General features: G+C 34.1%; 1 protein-coding gene across 14 annotated transcripts in view; it reads right to left on the bottom strand.

Moving 5' to 3' along the window:
• The window catches only part of CDC42BPA (CDC42 binding protein kinase alpha), a 326,934-nt gene that overhangs the window by 119,555 nt on the left and 185,177 nt on the right, over positions 1 to 22,202 (bottom strand). For all 14 annotated transcript variants that reach the window (XM_049713472.1, XM_033430345.2, XM_049713441.1 and 11 more), the window contains exons 11-12: positions 15,880 to 16,002; positions 3,679 to 3,812 (exon numbers count right to left, since the gene is read on the bottom strand). In XM_049713472.1, coding sequence (XP_049569429.1) covers positions 3,679 to 3,812; positions 15,880 to 16,002 — 257 coding nt within the window. The remainder of the gene's footprint in view (positions 1 to 3,678; positions 3,813 to 15,879; positions 16,003 to 22,202) is intronic.

Here is a 22,202-nt window from a genome sequence, read left to right as displayed (position 1 = left end):
TAGGGATGCCTGCTATCATCACTTCTATTGAATGTTTTTGAGGTCCTAGCTTATACAGTAAGACAAGGAAAGAAAGAAAAGTAAAAAAAAAAAAAAATCAAAAGACAAAGAAAAAAACCTGTCATTATTTCATAAAACCTCAAAGAATCTCAAATATATTATTACAATTAATAAGAGTTTAGCAATGTTCCTAGAACAAAATCAGTAAGAAAGTATAATTTTCAAGGTACCATTTAAAATATGAAAACTTACAATCATAAATTTAAGGAAAGGCAAACAAGACCTGTATAGAATTTTATGGAGAAACATTTTAAAATACTTTAATGATACAGAGTGACATACTATGTTTGTGGATAAAAAGACTGTGGGACTGCAGAGAAAATAATTTTATGTTTTTGTACAGTTAGGCCTTTCTAAGCAAATTTTACTGAAACTTGGAACATGAGTTAAAAGCAAGCCTTGTAAAGTAATTTATGACTAATTTAGATACGTAGTGAGAAAACTCCAAAGAGATTTAACTCCTGGACTTATGTGTTTACATTTCAAGGAGAGTTGGAGAGAGAGATAAGAGCCTGTACCAAGGAGAAAATCTCTTTATAGAGCTGGAGACTTGGACACATCTTTCCACTGGAGTGACTTATTTATATTCCAAAGAGTCCTAGATCCTTCTCTTAAGGTTTCCAAGGAGACCCGCAGAAAGGTGGGTAGAGATAGAGGGGAAGCAGGAAGCATCTGCCTCTCTCCTCTATGTAAACACCCTGATTCACTATTTCAGGGCTCTTTCTCTACCATACAGTCTCCATATGTGTAGGGTTTTATCCAACCAGCTCTCATTGTGTTGCCCTAAAGGGTAAGAACGGGCATACAGGAAAGCCACCTGGTTTATGTCTTGTTTTGCTTTTCTGAATGTAAATCGTAATAATCTTTCCTTGCTCTTGAAATCTTGTGTGCATTTAGAATGATATTAATAAACATGGATAAGAACGTAAAGACTCAATGTTATAATGATGTCAATTCTCTTGAAATTGCTCTATGGATTTAATGCAATTTTAATCAAAATCCCATCACAGTTTTCAAGGAATAGAGAGTTGAGATATAGACCCATGCATAAATGGAAATTTAACATATGACAGAGGTGACACTGCTCATCACTAAGGGAAGGAGGGCCTATTTAGTAAATGAACAACTGGCTAGCCATATGGGAAAAAGTGAAATTGGATCCTTATATGATACACAAAAATAAATTTCTGATGCATTAAAAATTTAAATATGAAAACCAAACTTAAAAACTTCCAAGATAAAAATTTAGGAGAATTGTTTTTTACCTCAGATTTCTTACATAAGCCAGCAAATGCAATAATCTTAAAAATGAAGATTGATAAATTTGACTACATTAAGACTAAAAACTTTTGTTAGTCAAAAGCTCCCATAAACAAAATGAAAAGACAAGCCACTACCTGGGAGATATCTGTAACATACATAATCGATAAAAGATTAGCATGTCCAGAAAATTCTTAGAAACCAATAAGGAAAAGACAAACAACCCAACAGAAAAATGTATAAAGTATATTAAGAAGCATTTCACAAAAGAAGAAATATAAATGATAAATGGACATGTGTGAGGATACTCAGCCTCATCAGTAATTAGAGAATGCAGATTAAGACCATACTAAAACATCATTTTAGACCTAAAATGTCAACTTAGATTAGGTTGGCCAAAAATAATATATCTAGTAATATAAAGTACTGTTGAATATAAAAACTCCTGTACACTATCGGTAGGAGTATAAACTGGTAAAAGCAGTGGAAAATGATTTGACATCATCATAAAAAATACAATATTTCCATTGCGTATGAACCAATTATTCTATTCGTGTTTGTGTGTGTGTGTGTATGTGTCTGGATATATGTTCAAGAATGATCATAGCAGCATCATGTATAGTAGCTATTAATTATAAGCAACCTAAATGTCTGCAAACAAAAAATCAGATAAGTAAATTGTGGGTGCTGACATAATGGTACATTTTATAGCAACTAAATAAATGATCAACAGCTATACAGACAAATCTTAGAAACAACGTTGAGTGAAAAAAGCAAATTGCAAAAGATTGCATATACCATTTTACAAAGCTCAAAAAAAGCCAACACTAATGTACTGTTTAGAGATACACTAATATGTGATAAAATTTTTTAAGTAAGGGAATGATTAACATAAAATTCAGAACAGTGATTACCACTGTCAGGGAAGTAATGAGAAAGGAATAGGAAATGACTACCCAGGGCTATGTCACAAAATAGGTAACGCTCTATTTCTTAAGTTGGATGTTTGGTTCATTTTATTATTTGCGTCAAAACTTATATAATGGTACATTTATTTTTTATATGCATCAAATGAAAAAAATCTTGAAAAGAATATCTGCTGCCTGTAGGATATCAGGCAAATCATTTAAAATTCTTTATCAATATGATGTGTTTCATTTCAGTACTACTCTCTTCTCAAAATATACTGAAAGGATTTTTAATATTAAAACTTATTAAAAATTGGCCAAGTACCTGTTACTATAAATCTAGATATCAGATGCTCATCCTTATTATGTTAACCAAGTTTGGCTGAGTAATCCTACCTTTAAATACATAATAGTAACTATTAATATAATATTATTAAAACAAATAGGATATCTGTTATAAATTCCAAATATTATTAAATTGACCATGAATATAAATGAATCTGTACAAAACACTGCTTGAAAGCGCATCAAGAAAAAAGTAAAAATACACTAATCTAATTCACTTTGACCTTCATAGATTTCTCTGTTAATCTTTTTGATTAGCTTCATCGGCAAAAGGTTATTTGTTTTATTTTTAATTACCTCCATTTCTTTACAGGCAGCAAGACTTATAAGTCTTCCCCAGAAGGACTTCATCTGTTTTATCAATGAATTATATACAACATCATTGAATACAATTTATACTATGCCATAAACCACTCATTTCTTTTTTGCATTGGCTAGTATTAATTCCAACATTCTAAAATTTGTTAATGAAAGGCAAAGTACACACAGCATATCATTTATGTAAAGTATTTTTCTCTAGTGCTCGAATATTATATATCCTATTGGACTGTGTTACTGTGTCCTAGCTATTAACAAATTTTGTTGATGTTTATAGTAATATTTACGTGTTCACAAAGTTCTTATGAAAGTAACTTCAGCTTATTCATCCATGCTTTGAAAGATAAACTGACATCTAAAAAAATGATTAAAGAATTAAAGAAATTTTCTATCATAATCTTTAAAGAATGCTCATATTAGCAAGTCACAATGAAAATATGCCTGTATTTTTCATTCTTCCATAGACACTAAACAGATTTTTACTATTCTCTCACTTCTTCATAATATTTCTTTTTCAATAACATTTACTTTTAATCAAGTCCTTTGATTGTTAACTCTCCAAAAGAACAAAAGATTCTGAACTTTGAAGCCTCGAAAATTTAGAAGTTTCTTCATAACTAGCCATTCATCAAATGTCATACACCAAAATAATTCTTAAATTTTTAAACCATCTTTTTACAAAGTATACTATATATTATTGTAATTCCTTATGAATGCTTTCAGTATACAAATTAAACAAGATTAAGAATTCAGAAAAGGCTTTAACAATCTATCTATGTATTTTTACCTTATTTAATTCTTCCCTTTCTTGCTGTAATGTTTTGATTTGTTTTTCATAAGCCTTGATTTGTCTAAAAGCATCATCTAGTTCTCGCCTCACAGAATTAGCTTCTTCAAGTTGCTGTTCCAAGTGACTTGATTCTAAAAACAGGAAACAATGTTTCTTTTACTATTTGCATAAAAATAAATACTCAAAACCAAGGTTTAAAGCAACTAAATTTTAAAAAATAAAGTATTTTGAAACTGGTATTCAGCGTATCAACACCACATGCCACTGACTCATGAAAATTAAGTGCTTATCAGTTCACTGTAAAGATGGTTTATAGGTAATGCCAGGATGAAGAACAAATTTTAAGTGCAAAGTTTTGCACAGAATTTATGTGCAAAAATGCCTTCATATCTATTAGAAGAAAAAGACCATAATTCCAAAAAACAGTATCTTCAGAACCAATTGAAAACTTAAAACTAACAAAAAAGAACACGACCAATCAAACAAAATAGATAACTTTTCCTCTACTGTTAGTTAGCATTCTTCTGCTGATATTACTCAAATTATTGTATGATGATGGTTTTGCTTGTAACGTTGTGGTTCCAGATCACCCCGCCTGGTTTCACTAGTGGTGATTTGAAGAATAAACTCTGATTTCTAAAAGCAAATATTTGAAATAGGCTCAGGTAGTTGAGTAACTTGCCTAAGGTCACATTGCTAAATGAGTATCAGAGCTAACTACAGCCCACCAGTCTTACATCAACCTCTCCAACTTAAAAAGTAATGTAATCAAGTGATGTATAACATTATAAGTTCAGAAGAGTTATTATAAAATAAAATAAAATAATTAATCTTAACATATGCTTAAATAAAATTTAATAAATTGATATGAAATATCCCTGGCATCAAAAGTAAATTAGCAAATTAAAGAACTGAAGCCAGTGAAAACAGAGAAATCTAAACACATTCATTGTTAATTTTGTTCTGGATATTTTCTATTCTTTATAGCCTTGTTACTCTTGAGTGTCATCCCCAGAGAAGTAGCATTAGCATCCTCTGGGAGAGAGGAGAAATGCAGATCCTCAGGCCCCACCCCAGACCTAATGAATCAGAATCTATATTTTAACAAGATCCTCAGGTGGCTCATTCGCAAATTAAAGGCTGGGAACAAATGCACAGAGCATTGCACACTGTTGAGTTTGATGCTTTCAATAAATGAAGAAGTGTTTATAATACATTAGTTCTATTGAAAAGAGCATTTCATTTGTATAGACAAGTCCTGTAGTCAAGTAACTTAAATGTATCCATGTATTACACACTAACTGGTTCTAGATTCCTTAAATAAAATAATTTACTAATATTCAGTGCCCTAAACTTACAGATTTATTAAAAGCTTATTTATATTAGGTATTAGTTTTTAGCAATTTTGAAAATATCCGCAAAGTTGCATTTAATCAGTTTTAATTTTGTCTTAATAGTATGTGTTAAGTGTTTTCCTTGAAGAACAATAAAAAAATATCAATGGATGTTTAATCTTAAGGATCACAGGGTATTTAGTCTTATATTCAGAAAATTACATCTTATCATTTTCTCAAATTTCAGCATTTCATGTGGGAATTTTTCTGTTTATACTAATTTCTTTTAAACATCTTAAAATTTTTTTGTTGTTATTTTAACTTTTCAGCATTTTTAGGATTTCAATGATTTGTAAAGTAGGTATAATTTAGTTTGTTATTTCTAATAACTTGGAGTCAAAATTTAGTATGTGACACAGCTGATTTCTATCATTTCTGGGGTCATTTTAATCAAATTTTATGGCTAAGGTATATCAATCTAGAGTAGTAAGTAACATGGTACATTTAGTAATGCCTTCTGAGAATGCTCACTTCCTTTCTTCTACTTTGAAAAGTTCTTCCCTAGCATGTTAAAATTTTTTGCAAATTATTGAGTCATCCATTTATCTAAACTGCTGTGTTAGAAACTAAAAAAGTATCAATATTTAATAAAATGTCTGCATCATATAAAGTTTACAGCAAAATGTATTAAATATGATAGCTTCAACAGTCTTTAAGAATGTTTTTATTGTTTTATTTCAATATAGGTTAAATTTTAGTTTTATCCCAGCCATTTCATGTTGGCAGCTTTGCCATGGAGTTGTTAAGTAGATAATACAAAATACATGTCAGATTTTCATGACTCATATTTCAGACACTTTAAAAATGCCTAAAAAACTCAAAATATTCATTTAAACAACAACAACAGGTAAATTATGAGAAGTACATGAGGAAATGTACTGGCTAAAGAAGTTGGAGAAGACAAACCCAGCCAATTACTTATAAAACCCTCTAATATGGAGAAAAATATAGCACTTGTAATTTGGAATACACAGAATTTTGTCTCGCCAAAGATAAAAACCCCAAATCAAGAAAAATTCAGAATGTATTGAACTTTGGCCAACTACTTATAAAATGGCTCAGGCAGAAGAGCCTTCACTTTCACTACAACAAATAGAAAATTCGATTAAAATTTTGCAAGAAATCCTCTAAGACTATCAAAAATATCTATTAAATATATGGCAACATGACTAGCCAAAACATTTAGATGAAGTTATTTAAAACTATTTTAGTGATTAAATTGAAAAGCAGTACTAGGGAAGTGAGATTAGCTCATAGCAACAAAATGGTTCTTAACTCACTGCTGCTAGTAGAATTCTGAAACTCAATCTGTTAGGAATAAGGATTTAAGGAGGGCACAATACACAGGAATTTTCTTTGCACTGTGTGGTATATAAGAGAAATATAAAATACGGTCTCTGTCTTGAAGGAGATAGGAAGACAAGAGTAACACTCTTTAAATCATAAAGGAGAAAATCAAATACAAATTGTGTGGCAGGTTATATGGATGATATAGGAATTAAGAGAAGGGCATGACTACAGTGGCACTCACAGCAGAACACTGATAAACTACAGAGGGACTGAGGCTGGAGTCAGAAGGAGGTTGACAGAACAATCAAAGCACCTCTCTCTCTGATACACAAGAGCAGTGTCACAGCTTTTCCATTATGGTCTTATTTCTCAAATAATCCATAACTCTTCTGATGTGAAGAGATTTTACTTCTAACCATGATGAAGGAAAACAGATTTCCCTATTATCTTCCCCTCCATTCACTATTTTTCTCCTTTACTTGCATATTGTAGGACAGTATGTGTGTGTGTTTGTGTGTGTGAGGGAGAAAGAGACAGAGACAGAAAGAGAGAGAAAGGGGACAGAGGGAGACAGAGAAAGGGTGGTTTCAGTGTAGAGTTGGAGGGACACAGACAGTACACAGAGGTGCAAACCATAACCCTTGAGGCACTGTATGGCAATTCCTAAAAAATTAAACACAGAATTACCACATAACTCAGGAATTCCACTTCTTATTATATATCCAAAAGAAGAGAAAGCAGGGACTTGAACAGATATTTGTACAGTCATGTTCAAAGCAGCATTATTATTCACAAAAAACAAAAGGTGGAAGCAACCCAACAGTCCATTTATAAATAAGTGGATAAACAAAATATGATATATACATACTGAGGAATATTGTATTAAGGTAGGAAGTTCTGACACATGCTATAACATGGATGAACCTTGAATACACTATGCTAAGCGAAATAAGTCAGTCACAAAAGGACAAATATTTTATGATTCCATTTATATGAGGTTCCTAGAGCAGTCAGATTCTAAGAAACAGAAAGTAGCATGGTGGATGCCAGGGTCTAGTGGGTGGGAGGAATATGAGTTATTGTTTAATGGGTAAAGTAGAGATGGATGGTGGAGATGGTTGTACAGCATTGTGAATGTGCTTAACGTCACTGAACTGTACATTGAAAAATGGTTAAAATGATCATTTTAATATTATGCACAGACCTACTAGAGAATGGACTTGAGGATATGGGGAGGGGGAAGGGTAAGCTGTGACAAAGTGAGAGAGTGGCATGGACATATATACACTACCAAATATAAAATAGATAGCTAGTGGGAAGCAGCCACATAGCACAGGGAGATCAGCTCGGTGCTTTGTGACCACCTAGAGGGGTGGGATAGGGAGGGTGGGAGGGAGGAAGACGCAAGAGGGAGGAGATATGGGGACATATGTATATGTATAACTGATTCACTTTGTTATAAAGCAGAAACTAATACACCATTGTAAAGCAATTATACTCCAATAAAGATGTAAAAAAAAAGATTAAAAAATGAATTAATGAATGATATTGAGGAGATGGAATAAAATCTAGAGTATCACTGGGACTAACACGTGACCAAGAAAACAGTGCTTGCGAAGGAAGAATACTAAAAAGAGGGATATAGCCTTTCTTACAACATTATTTTCACTGATTCTATTCCACCTCTGGGAAATGATAAAAAATAATGAGTAGAGTAATCCTATAAGCACTGACTTTAGGGAGAAGGTAGGAATAAAGTAAAGGAAGGGCGTTTCAACCAATAATTTAATGGTAATCAATTTCCCCAATTCGGGTGACGCCAGGGACCATTTATTTGTATGTAAGGGATGTGAGTGTGTTGGGGATTGCCTGTAAAGACAGAATGTAGGAAGATACATTAGGAAGTGGTCAGAGATTTCCAAGAGTGAGGTTTCATTTAGTCATTCATTCACTCATTCATCAACAAATACTGATTTAGGGGTTTTTATGTAGCAAACATCATTATAGGCACTTTGATATATCAATGAATAAAATACTCAAAGTCCCTGTTTTCAAGGAGCTTATAGTCTAGTGGTAAGGCAAGGGAAGTAAAACAACATAAAATTTTAAAAATGTGTCAGTGGTGAAAAGTTTTATAGAGAAGTAGAAATTTACCAGGTGAAGAGTGTTTCCAGCAAACAAGCAAAAAGAAAGAAAGAAAGAAATAGATGTTTAGACGGATGGATGGATGGATAGATGGATGGATAGACAGATGGATGGATGAAAAAAATGAATGAAATGGGGGTGAAAAAAAGAAGACTACATAAAAACACAACAACCAAATATGTGTAAAACCTGGAGGTGATTAGGTGAAATTAAAAGTAGTTCACCATGGCTGGGATCAGTGGGTGAGGGAGTAATAACAAAAGACAAACCTAGAGAGGAAAATACATGCAAGATAATGAAGGACCCTGTAATTAGAATTGAGAAATTTTAATTTTATCCCAGAGGCAACGGGGATCCTCTGAAAACATTTAAGTATGTATGTTGAAGCTGTGATGGGATCAGATTTATATTTTAAAAGCTGGACATTATACGTAAAATAAACTAAGAAGTCTGAAATTGGAGAGAAAAAGGATGACTGGCCAGGGACAATGGAATCTGACACAGTGTGTCAGGAACATTGAAACTACTGTAAGTTCCCTGGGTTTTCTTTTTGGTTCTTATTTCACAGACTTAGAGCTGAAGAAGCCAGCAACGCAGAAATGCCAACAGAAGCAGAGAACAAAAGCTTGAACAAGGCTGCTCTTTCTAGCCAAAGAACCAAGAAGAGGGTAAACTAGTAAGACAGAAAAGTTTTAGAAAATAACCACTCTGCTCAAGTTAAACACCACAGAAAACACTGTGGCCTGATGACCACCTGTGTCAGCAAAAGACAAGTGAAGAACTAGATTTCCAATCACATGAGGTTTTAATGAAGTGCCCAAACATACCACAAGGGTAATTAGAGAAGGGAGGGCCAGGATTTTCAACCCCCTTGGCTGGTAACAAGCCCCTTCCCACACACAGTGTCAGTGGAGACTACATGGGGAACTAGGACTTCCATCTCCACCCACCATTAATGAGGATCTCCCCCTTCTCCCCATTGGGGTGGTATCAGAAAAGAGTAAGAACTTTCACCATTGCCCAGCAGTAATAAGGCCACCCCTGTCACAGTGTCAGTGGAAACCAGTCAGGGGGCTGGAACTCCCATTCCCTTCCAAGAATAACAAGGAGCCCTTCCTTGGGTGTCAAGGGAGGTCAAGTGGGGAAACTGGATTTCTACCTCAACCTGGCAGTAAGGAGATGGCAATCCCCTTCCCACTGCTGGAATGGTGTCAGGAAAAACCAGCTAAAATGGAAGGTTTAAATAAGATCCAGAGTCATTCATCAAACATCACTCATCCTACCAAGAACTAGAAAAATCTCAACTTGAATGAGAAAAGAAAATCAATAGATGCTGACACCAAAATGACAGAGATGTCAGAATAATCTGACAAGATATTAACACAGCTATAATAAAAATGCTTCAATGAGCAATTATAAACATATTTGAAACAAATGAATAAGTAGAAGACCTGAGCAAAGATACAGAAAGTCTCAGTAAAGAAATGGAAGATTAACAAAGAACAAAATGGGAATTTTATAAATTAATAAAATAAAAATATTGGTAGATAGATTCAGCAGCACAAAGGTGGGATCAAAGGGATCAGTGAACTGGAAGGTATAACAATAGAAATTAACCAATCTGAATAACAGGAAAGAAAAAACAGAATGGAAACAAAAATGAACAGAGCTTCAGGGACTTGTGTGATGATTTACAAAAGATCTTACACTCGCATCATCAGAGTCCCAGAAGGAGAAGAGAAAGTAGGCAGGTCTGTAAAAGTACTTAGAAAAATAGGGTCTAAAAGAATTCCAAAATATGGCCAAGACACATAGACCTACAGATTCAAGAAGATGAACAAACACCAAACAGAATAAACCCAAAGAAATCCATGCTAAAACACACCATCAAACATCAGAATACTACAGAAAAAACTTGCAAGCAGCCAGAGAAAACTTCTTGCATAAGGGGAAAAAATACTCAGAATGGCAGTGAATTTCACCTCAGAAAACATGAAACTTAAAGGAAGCAGCACAGTATTTTTCAGATGCTAAAACAAAAGAACTTATCAATCCAGGCTCCTATGTCCAGCAAAATATTCTTGAGGAATAAAGGGAAAATCAGGACATTCTCAGATGAAGAAAAATGAAAAGAATTTGTTGATAGCAGACCTACCTTTTAAAAATGGCTAAAGTAAGTTTTATAAACACAAAGCAAACAACAAAACAAGGAACACAGTAATATCAGGAAGGAAGGAAGAGCATCACGTAAAAATACGGGTAAATAGAATAGAATTTTTTTCCCCCTTAAGCTTTCTAAATTATACTTCATGGTTTAAGGAAACATTATAACCTTGTCTGATGTGCTTCTAAAACATCTGAAGAGGAAATAATTGAAACAATTATATAATAAACAGGAAGAATAAACAGCTGTCATCAAATAGATGTTATATTTTACAACATAAAATAGACTGTTATATTTTATGTATGCCTCATAGTAACCACAAAGCAAAAACCTTCAGTAGATACACGAAAGAGAAGGAAATAAAAGCACCACTATGGAAAATCATCAATTCACAAATGAAGTCAGTAAGAGAGGAAGAAAGGAACAAAGGAACTGTAAAACAGCCAGAAAACAATAAGATGACATTAGTAAATCCGTACCTACGCAATAATTATTTTAAATATAAATGGATTAAATTTTCCAATAAAGACCTCAAGTGGCTGAATGGATTAAAAAAACAATACCCAATTACATGCTGCCTATAAGACTCACTTCAGCTTTAAGGACACACATAGGCTCAAAATCAAGGGATGGAAAAAGATATTCCATACAAATGGAAACCAAAAGAGAATAAGGGCAGCTACACTTTTATCAGACAAAAGAGAGGTTAAGTCAAAAATAATAACAAGAGACAAAAAAAGTTTATTATATAATAATAAAGGGGTCAATTCATCAAGAGGATATAACTATTAAAAATTTTTATGACCCCAACATTGTAGTGCCTAAATATATTAAGTAAATACAACATATCTGAAGAGAGAAATAGACAACAACACAATAATAGTAAGGGACTTCAATATTATACCTTCAACAATGGATACATTATCTAGACAGAAAATTGATAAGGAAACATTGGACATAACCTATACTTCAGAGCAGATGGATCTAACAGATATATACAAAACATTCCATCCAACAGCAGCACAATATACATTCTTCTCAAACACACATGGAACATTCTTCAGGATACATCAAGTTAGGTTACAAAACAAGTCTTAACAAATTTAGAAAGAATGAAATCATACCAAGGATCTTTTCCAACCACAAAGGTATAACACTAGAAACCAATAACGGGAAAGACTGGAAAAATTCACAGAAATGTGGAAATTAACACATTAGTAACCAGCGGGTCAAAAAGAAATTAAACGGGAAATTTCAAAAAATCTTGAAACAAACAAAAATGGAAAAAATATACCAAAACTTTTGGAATGCAGCAAAAGCAGTTCTAAGAAGGAAGTTCATGGCAATAAACACCTACGGTAAAAAAAAAAAAAAAAAAAAACAAAGAAAGAAAAACAACCCTCAGACACCTAACTTTACACTTCAAGCAACTAAAAAAAATAACAAGGATATTTATATCAATTCTTCTCAAACTCTTTCAAAAAATAAAAGAGGGAATACTCTCAAACTCATTTTATGAGCCCAGCATTACACTGATACCACAGCCAAAAGCAAAAATCAACAAATGGGACTACATCAAATTAAAAAGCTTCTGCACAGCAGAGGAAACCATAGACAAAATTAAAAAGCAACATATGGAAAGGGAGAAAATGTTTGCAAATCAACAAATATTTGACAAGGTGTTTGTGAAAGTTAATAAAGGGAAGTCTCACTAAAATGGAGTTGGGGGGCCAGAAGGGGGAACTCTCACACAGTAACTCTCTTCATCAATTACAGGAAGAACTGTCAATTACAGTTCCAAGAATGGAATCATCAATTACAGGCCCCAACAGGAAAGACAGTACATCACATCTCCTATAAGAAATCAACTACCCCAGGAACTAAGCCAATGAGAAACCATCTTCACCCTGAACTCTCACTTTTCTCCAAAGGACTTTCATTCAAAACAACCTTTACCGACTTCCTCATTTTTCTCTATAAAATATTCCTCACTTTGTTTGTTAAACTTGCCTATGATTTTTGCCATGGCTTGCTTGTCCCAAACTGCAATTCTCTGCTATTCCCAAATAAACCCATTTTTTCTGGTAAAATAATTGACTTTTACTTTTAAGATCAACAAGTTGATACAGAAAATGTACAAAGAACTCATAAACTCAATGGCAAAGAAACAAACAATCCTATCAAAAAATGGGCAGAGGAGCTGAATAGACATTTTTCTAAAGAAGACATATAAATGGCCAACATGAAAAGGTGCTCAACATCACTTATTATCAAGGAAATGTAGATCAAAACCAAAATGAAACATTATCTCACACCTGTTAAAATGGTTTTCATCCAAAAGATAAGAAATAGAAAGTGTTGGCAAAGATGTGGTAAAAAGGGAACCCGTGTGTACTATTAGTGAGAATGTAAATTGGTGCAGCTACTATGGAAAACAGTATGAAGAGGCCTCAAAAAATTAAAAATAGAACTACCATATGATCCAGAAATTCCACTTCTGGAATTGTATATATACAATAGAATACTTTTCAGCCACAAAAATAAATCTTGCAATATGTGACAATATGGATTGGATCTTGAGGGCACTGTGCTAAGTGAAATAAATCAGACAGAGAAAGACAAATACAGTAAGATCTCACTTACATGTGGAATCTAAAACAAAAACAACAATAACAACAAACTGAACTCACAGATATAGAGAAGACTGGTGGTTGCAAGAGACGGGGGTGCAGGGTGGGTTAAAGAAGGAAAGATGGTCAAAAGGTACAAACTTCCAGTTATATAATAAATAAATACTGGGGATGTAATGTACAACGTGGTGCTGTTATTACAGTTAATAATACTGTATTGTATATTTGAAAGTTGCTAAGAGAATAGATCTTACAAGTCCTCATCACGAGAAAAAAGAATTTATGACTATATGCGGTGATGTAAGTTAACTAATCTTACTAAGGTGACTATTTCACAATATATACAAATATTGAATCATTATGTTGTACACCTGAAACTAAGATAATGTTACGTGTCAATCATATCTCATTAAAAAGCCAAAAAACAAAAGAAGAAAACAAACTAAAAACCCAGGCAAAGGCAGTACAAAAAAAAAAAAAAAGAAAAATACAACAAAGATGAGTATCTCTCATGTATACAGATTAAAAATTCCTGAACAAAACAGTGGAAATAGAATTAATATATAAAAATAATTATACACCATGACCAGGCATGTGCATATTCCAATGATTCAATATTTCAAAATCAACCAATTTAATCCACCATATTAACAGGTTAACTAAAGAAAAAAAAACACACATGTTCATATCAATCAGTGCAGAAAAAATATTTGATAAAATTCAAACCCATTCATGATAAAACCCTTAGAAACACAGAAATAGAGGAGAGCTTCTAAATTGATGAGAGTATCTATAAAAGTCCTACAGCTAATATTACAATTAAAGGTGAAACACTTAATACTTTCCCTCTAAGATAGGAAAGAAAACCAGGATGTCTGTTCTCAACACTCTTCTTCAACAAAGTACTGCAAGTTCTAGCCAGTGAAATAAGGGGGAAAAAACCCCAAAACATCCAGATCAGAAAGGGCAAAAGAAAATTGTTCCTATTTGCAGATGCATGATGGTCAGCACAGAAAATCCCAAGGAATCTTAAAAACAAACAAACAAACAAAACAAAAAACCAAAAATCCCTCCTAGAACATATAAGTGAGATAGACTTACGTAAATAGGTTTTTCCGAATCCATATCACTTCTTTGAAGTGATACGGATCACTAAACACCCTAGTTGTGTCTTGTGTCTCACTGCTTTCTTAGTGCCAAAAAACTCAAATACATTCAGTGCCACTGATAATGTTTTAGTGTTGATATCAAAGCAAAGTAAATGATTCTACTTATCATATTCCTAATCTAACTTAGTTTTAAAAAGATAAAGCTACAGAAATTTGATAAGGAGATGTTTATTAGGAGGACAGCCACTTAAAAAAATAGAACAGCATAAATTATGCTCAAATTTAGAATCTCCATGTGCCTTAATATTGCATTTTAAATAATCCTTTTTGTAAAAGACACTGGGTCAGATCCTTCTTTTCTTCACTTATTTTGGCCTAAAACTACTTTTCTAGAGCGTTCTGACTATTCTAGCCAAAATAGTACCTTCTCTCTCTCCCCTTACTCTTACTGAGATCATGTGATGCCTCTAAACCCTGCAGAAGGCTCCCATTTCACCCACAGAACAAATCAAAGACCTAACAGTCAGTAAGACTCCACTGATCAGGCAATGAGCCCTCTCCACCTGTTTAATTTCTCTACCCTCATGTCCATCCATTCCACCTGCTTGCTCATTCTGCTCTAGCCTTGCTGTCCTTTTATGTTTTATTTGAACTCACGAGGCACATTTTGACAGTAGGGCCTTTGCACTGGCTGATCCGTCTGCATGTAACATGTGTTTCCCATTTAACTGCATGGCTAGGCCCCTTAACTCCTTCAATATTTTTCTCACATGGATCACACTATTTAAAATTATAAAACACCTCATCTTACACTTTTGACCCATTCTCCTTAATCTTTTCTATTTTTAAGCACTTATCACCTTCTAACATACTGTATCATTTACAAAGTTACATAGTTATTGTTTAATGTCTGTTGTTTGCCCTCCACCCCAGCAAGGACAAAGATTTTTATCATTTTGTTTAGTACTGCATCCCAAGATCATAAAACAACACCTAGTACATAGTAGCTACTCAATAAATATTTGTTGAATGAATGGAATAAATTAATAAATGGATATAACAGGCATATCAACAATTCAAAATTAATTTTAATTAACCTACACTGAAAAATGAACTACTCATATAAATGCTTTGCCAGACAAATATCCCAAATGAATAGGTCCTCCAAAAAGTCATCTTTTTTCATGTAATTCTGGGTAAGGTGCTCCTCCTGTGTACTCTCTATGTACCTATGTTTATTTTTCTTCTGGCCTTTTAACATGTACTGCAAAAAACTATTTGTTTATCTTTTTCCAAGACCAGAACATGAGCTCCTTGAGAGCAGAACCATTTTATTTGCTTTTCCCTCACTGGCACATAGCTCACATCATGTAACACATAACAGGTACTCAATAAATGTTTTGTGCGTGAATAAACATTTTAAAATGTCTACTAAACAGAATTAATAATGAATCACAGAAATTTACCTCTTAGTTGTTTCCTTAGTTTTTCAATTTCTTCTTTTAAGTTTTTGATTTCTAAATCTTTACTTGCTGTTAGGGGACCATCAGCAGTTGAATACTGCAGAGCCTGGACAGTCTGTGTTGACTCTTTAAAAAAAAAAAGGAAGAATGAAAAATATGCTCATATTCTAAATTTTAAAAACTAAGAGCAATATATTTCTTTCTAGAGAAATCCTTATTTAATTGTACTGATCGAAGCATATACCTACTGACAAAAGCATGTAAACACATTAAAATTAAACCACAAAACTCCATTGCATGTTGTTAAAATTATACGTAGGAAACAGTCTACCTTCTAATATGTGAGGTTTTCAGTTTTAAATACTGTTGGTACATTCTGCCAGTGAGTAAACTATTCAGCCCCCTTTCATCCTAGCATAAAATGTCATCATGTGATAACCCAACAACATATGTCAGATGATGTACGAAAAACTGAGCCTGGTGTATGAAGAGAGGTTTAGAGATGTTAATATAGAATATGTATAAGTGCTGGCCTTCCAAATTTTATATATGAACACTGAGGTCCACCTATTGACGACTTGGCTCATCAACTTAGTTAAAATAGGGATTATTCATTTAACTTGTGGTTCTAATGAGAAGATGCAAGGTACTAAAGAAACATTAAATCTAGTGAAGCTCATTCCCAGATACCATTAAAAGATGTGGAAAAAAAAGAAATGGTCCTAAAACAGTTACTCTGCTAGCTTATAGAGGGACCCCAAATAGTCAATCTCTACCTCACCATAAGTTTTTGTTAGTACAAATCATTTACTGACTGCTTTAGATTACTAATATTATTTATATATTGTTTTACATAACTTATATTACTTATATACTTATATTATTTATATATATATTTAAAACTCCAAGGGACTGTGACCTTCAGAGGATGGAGATTTTCTAATTTATCTTCATCATCTGTACAGAGAACAGTATCATGATATTCATATGCATGGTGGTCAATAAGTATTTGTTAATTTGAATTAAAGATGTAAGATATACCATATTGTGCATTCAATCATGATCTTCTACATCCAATAAGTATTTCTTACACATTTTCTTTTTCTTTCGATTCAAGACATGTTGAAAACTGGTACTTTCTGTATTTATTATTTTTAAAAGAATATCTTTTTTTTTAAGGACATCTAGGTTGGGAGCAGAAAATGGGGAGAATAAAAACATCCACTGGACATTAGTAGTTTTTTTCCTTCTACACCCCACACACTGCAGGGTATGGAGGTGGGATAGGTATCCTTCCTCCTCTTTGTCACCTCTGTCCTCCCTATAAATCTCAGGTCTGCTAAAATGCCCATTACTTGGGGTTTTTTTTTAACTTTTTATTTTATATTGGAGTATAGTTCATTAACAACATTGTGTTAGTTTCAGGTGTACAACAAAGTGATTCAGTTATACATATACATGTATCTATTCTTTTTCAAATTCTTTTCCCACTTAGATTTCTACAGAATAGGAGGCAGAGCTCCCCGTGTAATACAGTTTGGGACCGATATGTACCCACTGCTATATTTAAAATGGATAACCAACAAGGACCTACTGTATGACCCATTACCTGTTTATTACAGTTATCCACTGCCCTTCCTTCCATTACAACTCTTTTTATTATTATTCTTAGTGACTTTAACAATAAAAGAGACAATCTACCCAACTGACTTCACAGGCACACAAACCCCTTATGCAGACACTGTTGAGGCTGTTTACCCAGCAGCTACCCCTTCCTGCTTGTGCACCAAATTCAGGTATCAGGCTACAGTGTGCTTAGGCAAGGTAGGCTCAGCCGAAAGGAAGAAGGCTTCCATCAGTCATGCCAATCTCATTCTACATTGCCAGGACTGGTTAAGAATTAGGCACGTGAACTAGTTAGAATGAATGGTACCTTGAGAGGTCCCGTTAAGTGAGACATGTATGAAAGGAAATGAACCTTCCTTTTTTTTTTCTTTTTTTGGTCTTTGGATGTGTGAAGTCATGAAGTCTGGAACTTTGACAGTAATGTGGAATCATGAGGGAAAAGCCAAGAAAATCACAGAGAAGCTAACCCTGATAAGAGCACGGGAACTGTGTACTTCTGATTCCTTAAGTGAGGTAAGAAATCTGTATTACTTAAGAATTCTATTACTTGCTGCCTAAAACAACCTAGCTGGTAGACGTCTCTCCAGCACAACCACCCAATCTACTGGTCATGCCCTAGACCTGTGGCTCTGACCTTACTTAGAAATGTGCATGTGTGCGGGGGTGGGGAGGTGGGGAATGGAGGTTGGGGTGGGCTCCTAGGAGACTGCTACAGACTTTTACTGCCGGGGACCAATGTGAAACAGTCTCTCACATCAAAGAATTACCCTGCCCCAAATGCTTGTAGTTCACCTACTGAGAAATGCTGCTGTCATTATTAATAACTATATAGCCTCCAACATCCTGATTTCAAGTAAATACTCTCTATCTCTTATATTTACAGTTTAACTTACTCTAGGGACCCCTTCAGTAATTTTTCATTCCCACCAAGAGTGCCAATCCACTGTTCCTAACACTATTTCCTTTTCTCTTTTCTTCCTTATTTATCCAGGTTAGATTCCTTGGTCCATCACTACTGCTGCTTTGCATACACATCTTGGATTCCTTTGCTCTTCTCTCCTCCACTGTACTTAGCCTAGAAGGCCCCAGTCTTCCCTAAATCCTACTCTCCTTCTACTCCGTGCTTTCACCTTAATAGCTGAAAGTGATGGAAGAAAGCCCAACCATTCAAAGTTCATGTCTAAATAGTTTGGCGATGCCTGATGCCAACTAAAAATTGGCACTTGCCATCTGCCTCTAGCAGCCGCTGACCTTCAACACCCCCTGAAAGGAGATCAGGGTGGAGATCAAGAATGAGGCACTCTGTGCTCTGGGAAACACTGGCAGAGCAGGTCTTCAGATAATTTTCAGGACAGATATTTTCAGGACAAAATTTTACAAGCCCAATTCTTGCATCTTCTCACATCTAGAAAAGCACTAAAATCATTAACCATGACATCTGCTCCTTGTAACTAGCAGCAACCTTCTGCCAAAATGTGTGCTTCACTGCACGTACCCCTCTTCACTAAAATCATATATAATACCTTCCCCCCTACCTCTTTGGAGCAGTTTCTCAGAGCTACCTGAAATGCTGTCTCCCAAGCTATAGTCCTCATTTTACCCCAAATAAAACTTGACTCACAATTCACACATTGTGCATTTTTTTCAATCAACACTGGCAATCCTAAAATATTTCCCTAGTCCATTCACTCCTCTCTCTTCTCTAAACTTACCATTTCACATCTTCTCTTTTTCTTGTCAAAAATCTAATAGGAAAAAAACCAAAAAAATCCCAAAAAACTAACACATTCTCTACCTTCCTTATTCTCAGCTGATGACCCTGCTTTGTATTTGATTTATCATCTCTTTCCTCAAAGTGGAGTGTGAGCATTGAGAGGGCAGGTATTTTTTTCTTTTTCTGTTCATTATTATATCCCCACAGTCATGTGCAGAACAATTCCTGCCTAACTGGTGCTCAACAAGTAGCTAACAAATAGATGAATCAGCTTAAATGTTAACCTATGCCATTGTATGAAATGAAACAGGTGTTAGTACCAAAAGGCAATGATCTAATATTTTCTGGGTTTGTTTTGGGCAAATGACACCAACTGTATGTAATGACACTCTCTAAGAACAGATTAAAGAATTTAAAACATCAAAAAAACCTGGGACATAGGAACTTCTCATTCAGAATAGGATGGAGTAGGAAGTAACAGGTCATTGCTCTATCACTCCTGTTGCAAAAGGTAAAAATACACTATATAATTTGAAAAAAACTTATTTTTACAAACATTGTGTATCTGGGAAAGCAAAGAGAACTAAGTAAAATAAACCAGAGAGGGATGAGCCATTCTAAGGTGAAAAGGCCATGACAGCTGCCTCTTACCTCAGAATCTTATCCAATTCTGTGAGCACATGAATTGAGGGATAGTACGCTGGAAAATAAATGACAAATTCTGGAGAATGGGTGGGCTGATGCAACAATTTGGAAACTTCAGGATCCCTAAATATGCAGTGGTATTTTCCCCATGGTATATTTGCTGTATCTGGAGACTGTATGGGAAGTTAAGGAGCTTCTAAAAGTCAGACCAAAGTCTCCTACAGTATTGAAGTATTTCAGAGACAAAGTCTTGCTTGAGGAAAAGAGCCTATTTCAAACACATGGCCCATCTAGACATTTGCCAAATTTGAAAGTGGCATGGGGTAAGAGTCTGAAGGTCAGAATAAATCTCTCACAGTTGATAGAGCAAGTCCAAACCAGGTTCCAGCTAGTTTCCCTTCATGACATTTGAAACCAGAAGTAGGTTGAATCTAATTAAAACTGCAACCCAGCCTTGTCCTAGTTCAATTCCTGATTGGACCAAAAAAAAAGGGAAAACCCTCTCTGGAGTGAAAATAACATAATAACATCATTCTCTATGTTATTTTTATTCATGATATTTGTCATACAATAAAAATTGAGACATTTGGAAAAGCAGGAAGGTGTGATCATTAATCAGAAGAAAAAACAGAAAGAGAGACACATGCAGATGGTTCAGGTGTTAAAATTAGCCAACAAGACTTTAAAATAAATATTATCAATATGTTAAAGAAAACATAGGGGAAAAAAGACAAAAGAGTGGGAAATTTCAATGTAGAACTGAAAACTGTAAGAATGAATCAAATGATTATTCCTTAACTAAAAGAGACAATATTTGAAATTAAGACTCATTGAATGGGCTTAACATCAGAACAGATACAGCAGACGACAAGACAAATGAACCTGAAAGCAAGTGAATAGAGAATATCCAAATTAAGCATAAAAAAACCTAAGAATGGAAGAAACAGGACTGAACATAAAATGAATGTGGGACACAGTCTAAGATATATGTAATTGGAGTCCCAGAAGAAGAAGAGATAGTGAATGGGGCAAAAGAAATATCTACAGAGATTATGCTTAGAACTTTCCAAAATTGATGAAAGAGATCAATCAAGATTTCAGAAGCTCAGTGAATCCCCAACAGGATTTTCCATTAATACAAAGAAAACTACACCCAGGTAGATCATAGCCAAACTGTTTGAAAGTGAAGTTAAGGAGAAATACTTAAAAGCAACCAGAGCGGAGGAAGAAAAGATACATTCAAGAGACCAAGATTAATAGCTGGCTGGCTTCTCAAATAAAATGGAAGTCAGTAAACAATGAAATAATATCTATAGAGCACTGAAAGAAAAAACTGCCAAGCTAGAATTCTAACCCAGCAAATATTCTTCAAAAATGAAGGCAAAATAAAGACATCTCAGGCAAACAAAAATGGAGAGATTTAGTTATAACACACACAATCATAAGAAACACTAAAGGAAGTTTTTCAGACTAAAGAAAAATGATTCTGGATGGATACATGGATCACTAGAAAGAAATAAGAACACAAAAAGGGTAAAAAAAAAGATATTTTAAAAATTAATGAGTAATAAATATTTAAAGCAAGAATAAAATAAATGTATTGAAACGTTTACAACACAGATAGAGGTAAACTATAAAACAACAACAACATAAAGGGCTGTTATAAGGGTCTTATATTGTTTGTGAAGTTGAAAAATAAAAATTATTTAAAAGACATGTAAAGACCTAATGGGAAAAAAGGCCAAGAACTACACAAGACTGAATATCCAAATGAACAGTAAATATTACTTATTAGAGAAATATAAATTTAAAATCATAGCAAAACTCCACTATACAGATACCAGAATGGCTAAAATTTAAAAAGCTGACAATATCAAATTCTGATGGGAATATATAGCAAGTGAAACTCATACATTATTAGTGAAACTATTGATGCAATCACTTTTGAAAACTCTTTGGCAATATTTTCTAAAGCTGAAAATATGCTATCCTATGACCCATAAATCCTACTCCTAGGTAGATATCCAAGAGAAATAAGTACATATGACCATCAAGAGAAAGATATAACAATATTCACAGAAGCTATGTTTATAATAGTCTATATCTGGAAATAACTCAAATGTTCAACAACAACAGCTTAGATGATACGGTCTGAATACCTGTGGTCCCCCACCAAATTCATATGTTGAAATTCTAACCCCAAAGATGATGTTATTAGGAGGTGGGGTCTTGGGAGGTGTTTAAGTTACAGTTATAAGGACGGAGCCCTCATGAATGGGATTAATGCCTTATAAAAGAGAACCCACAGGGATCCCTAGCCCTTTCCACCAGGTGAGGACAC

The sequence above is a fragment of the Orcinus orca genome, chromosome 1, assembly GCF_937001465.1.
Source record: "Orcinus orca chromosome 1, mOrcOrc1.1, whole genome shotgun sequence".
NCBI classification, from domain to species: domain Eukaryota; kingdom Metazoa; phylum Chordata; class Mammalia; order Artiodactyla; family Delphinidae; genus Orcinus; species Orcinus orca.
This window is presented reverse-complemented; position numbering and strand designations above follow the sequence as displayed.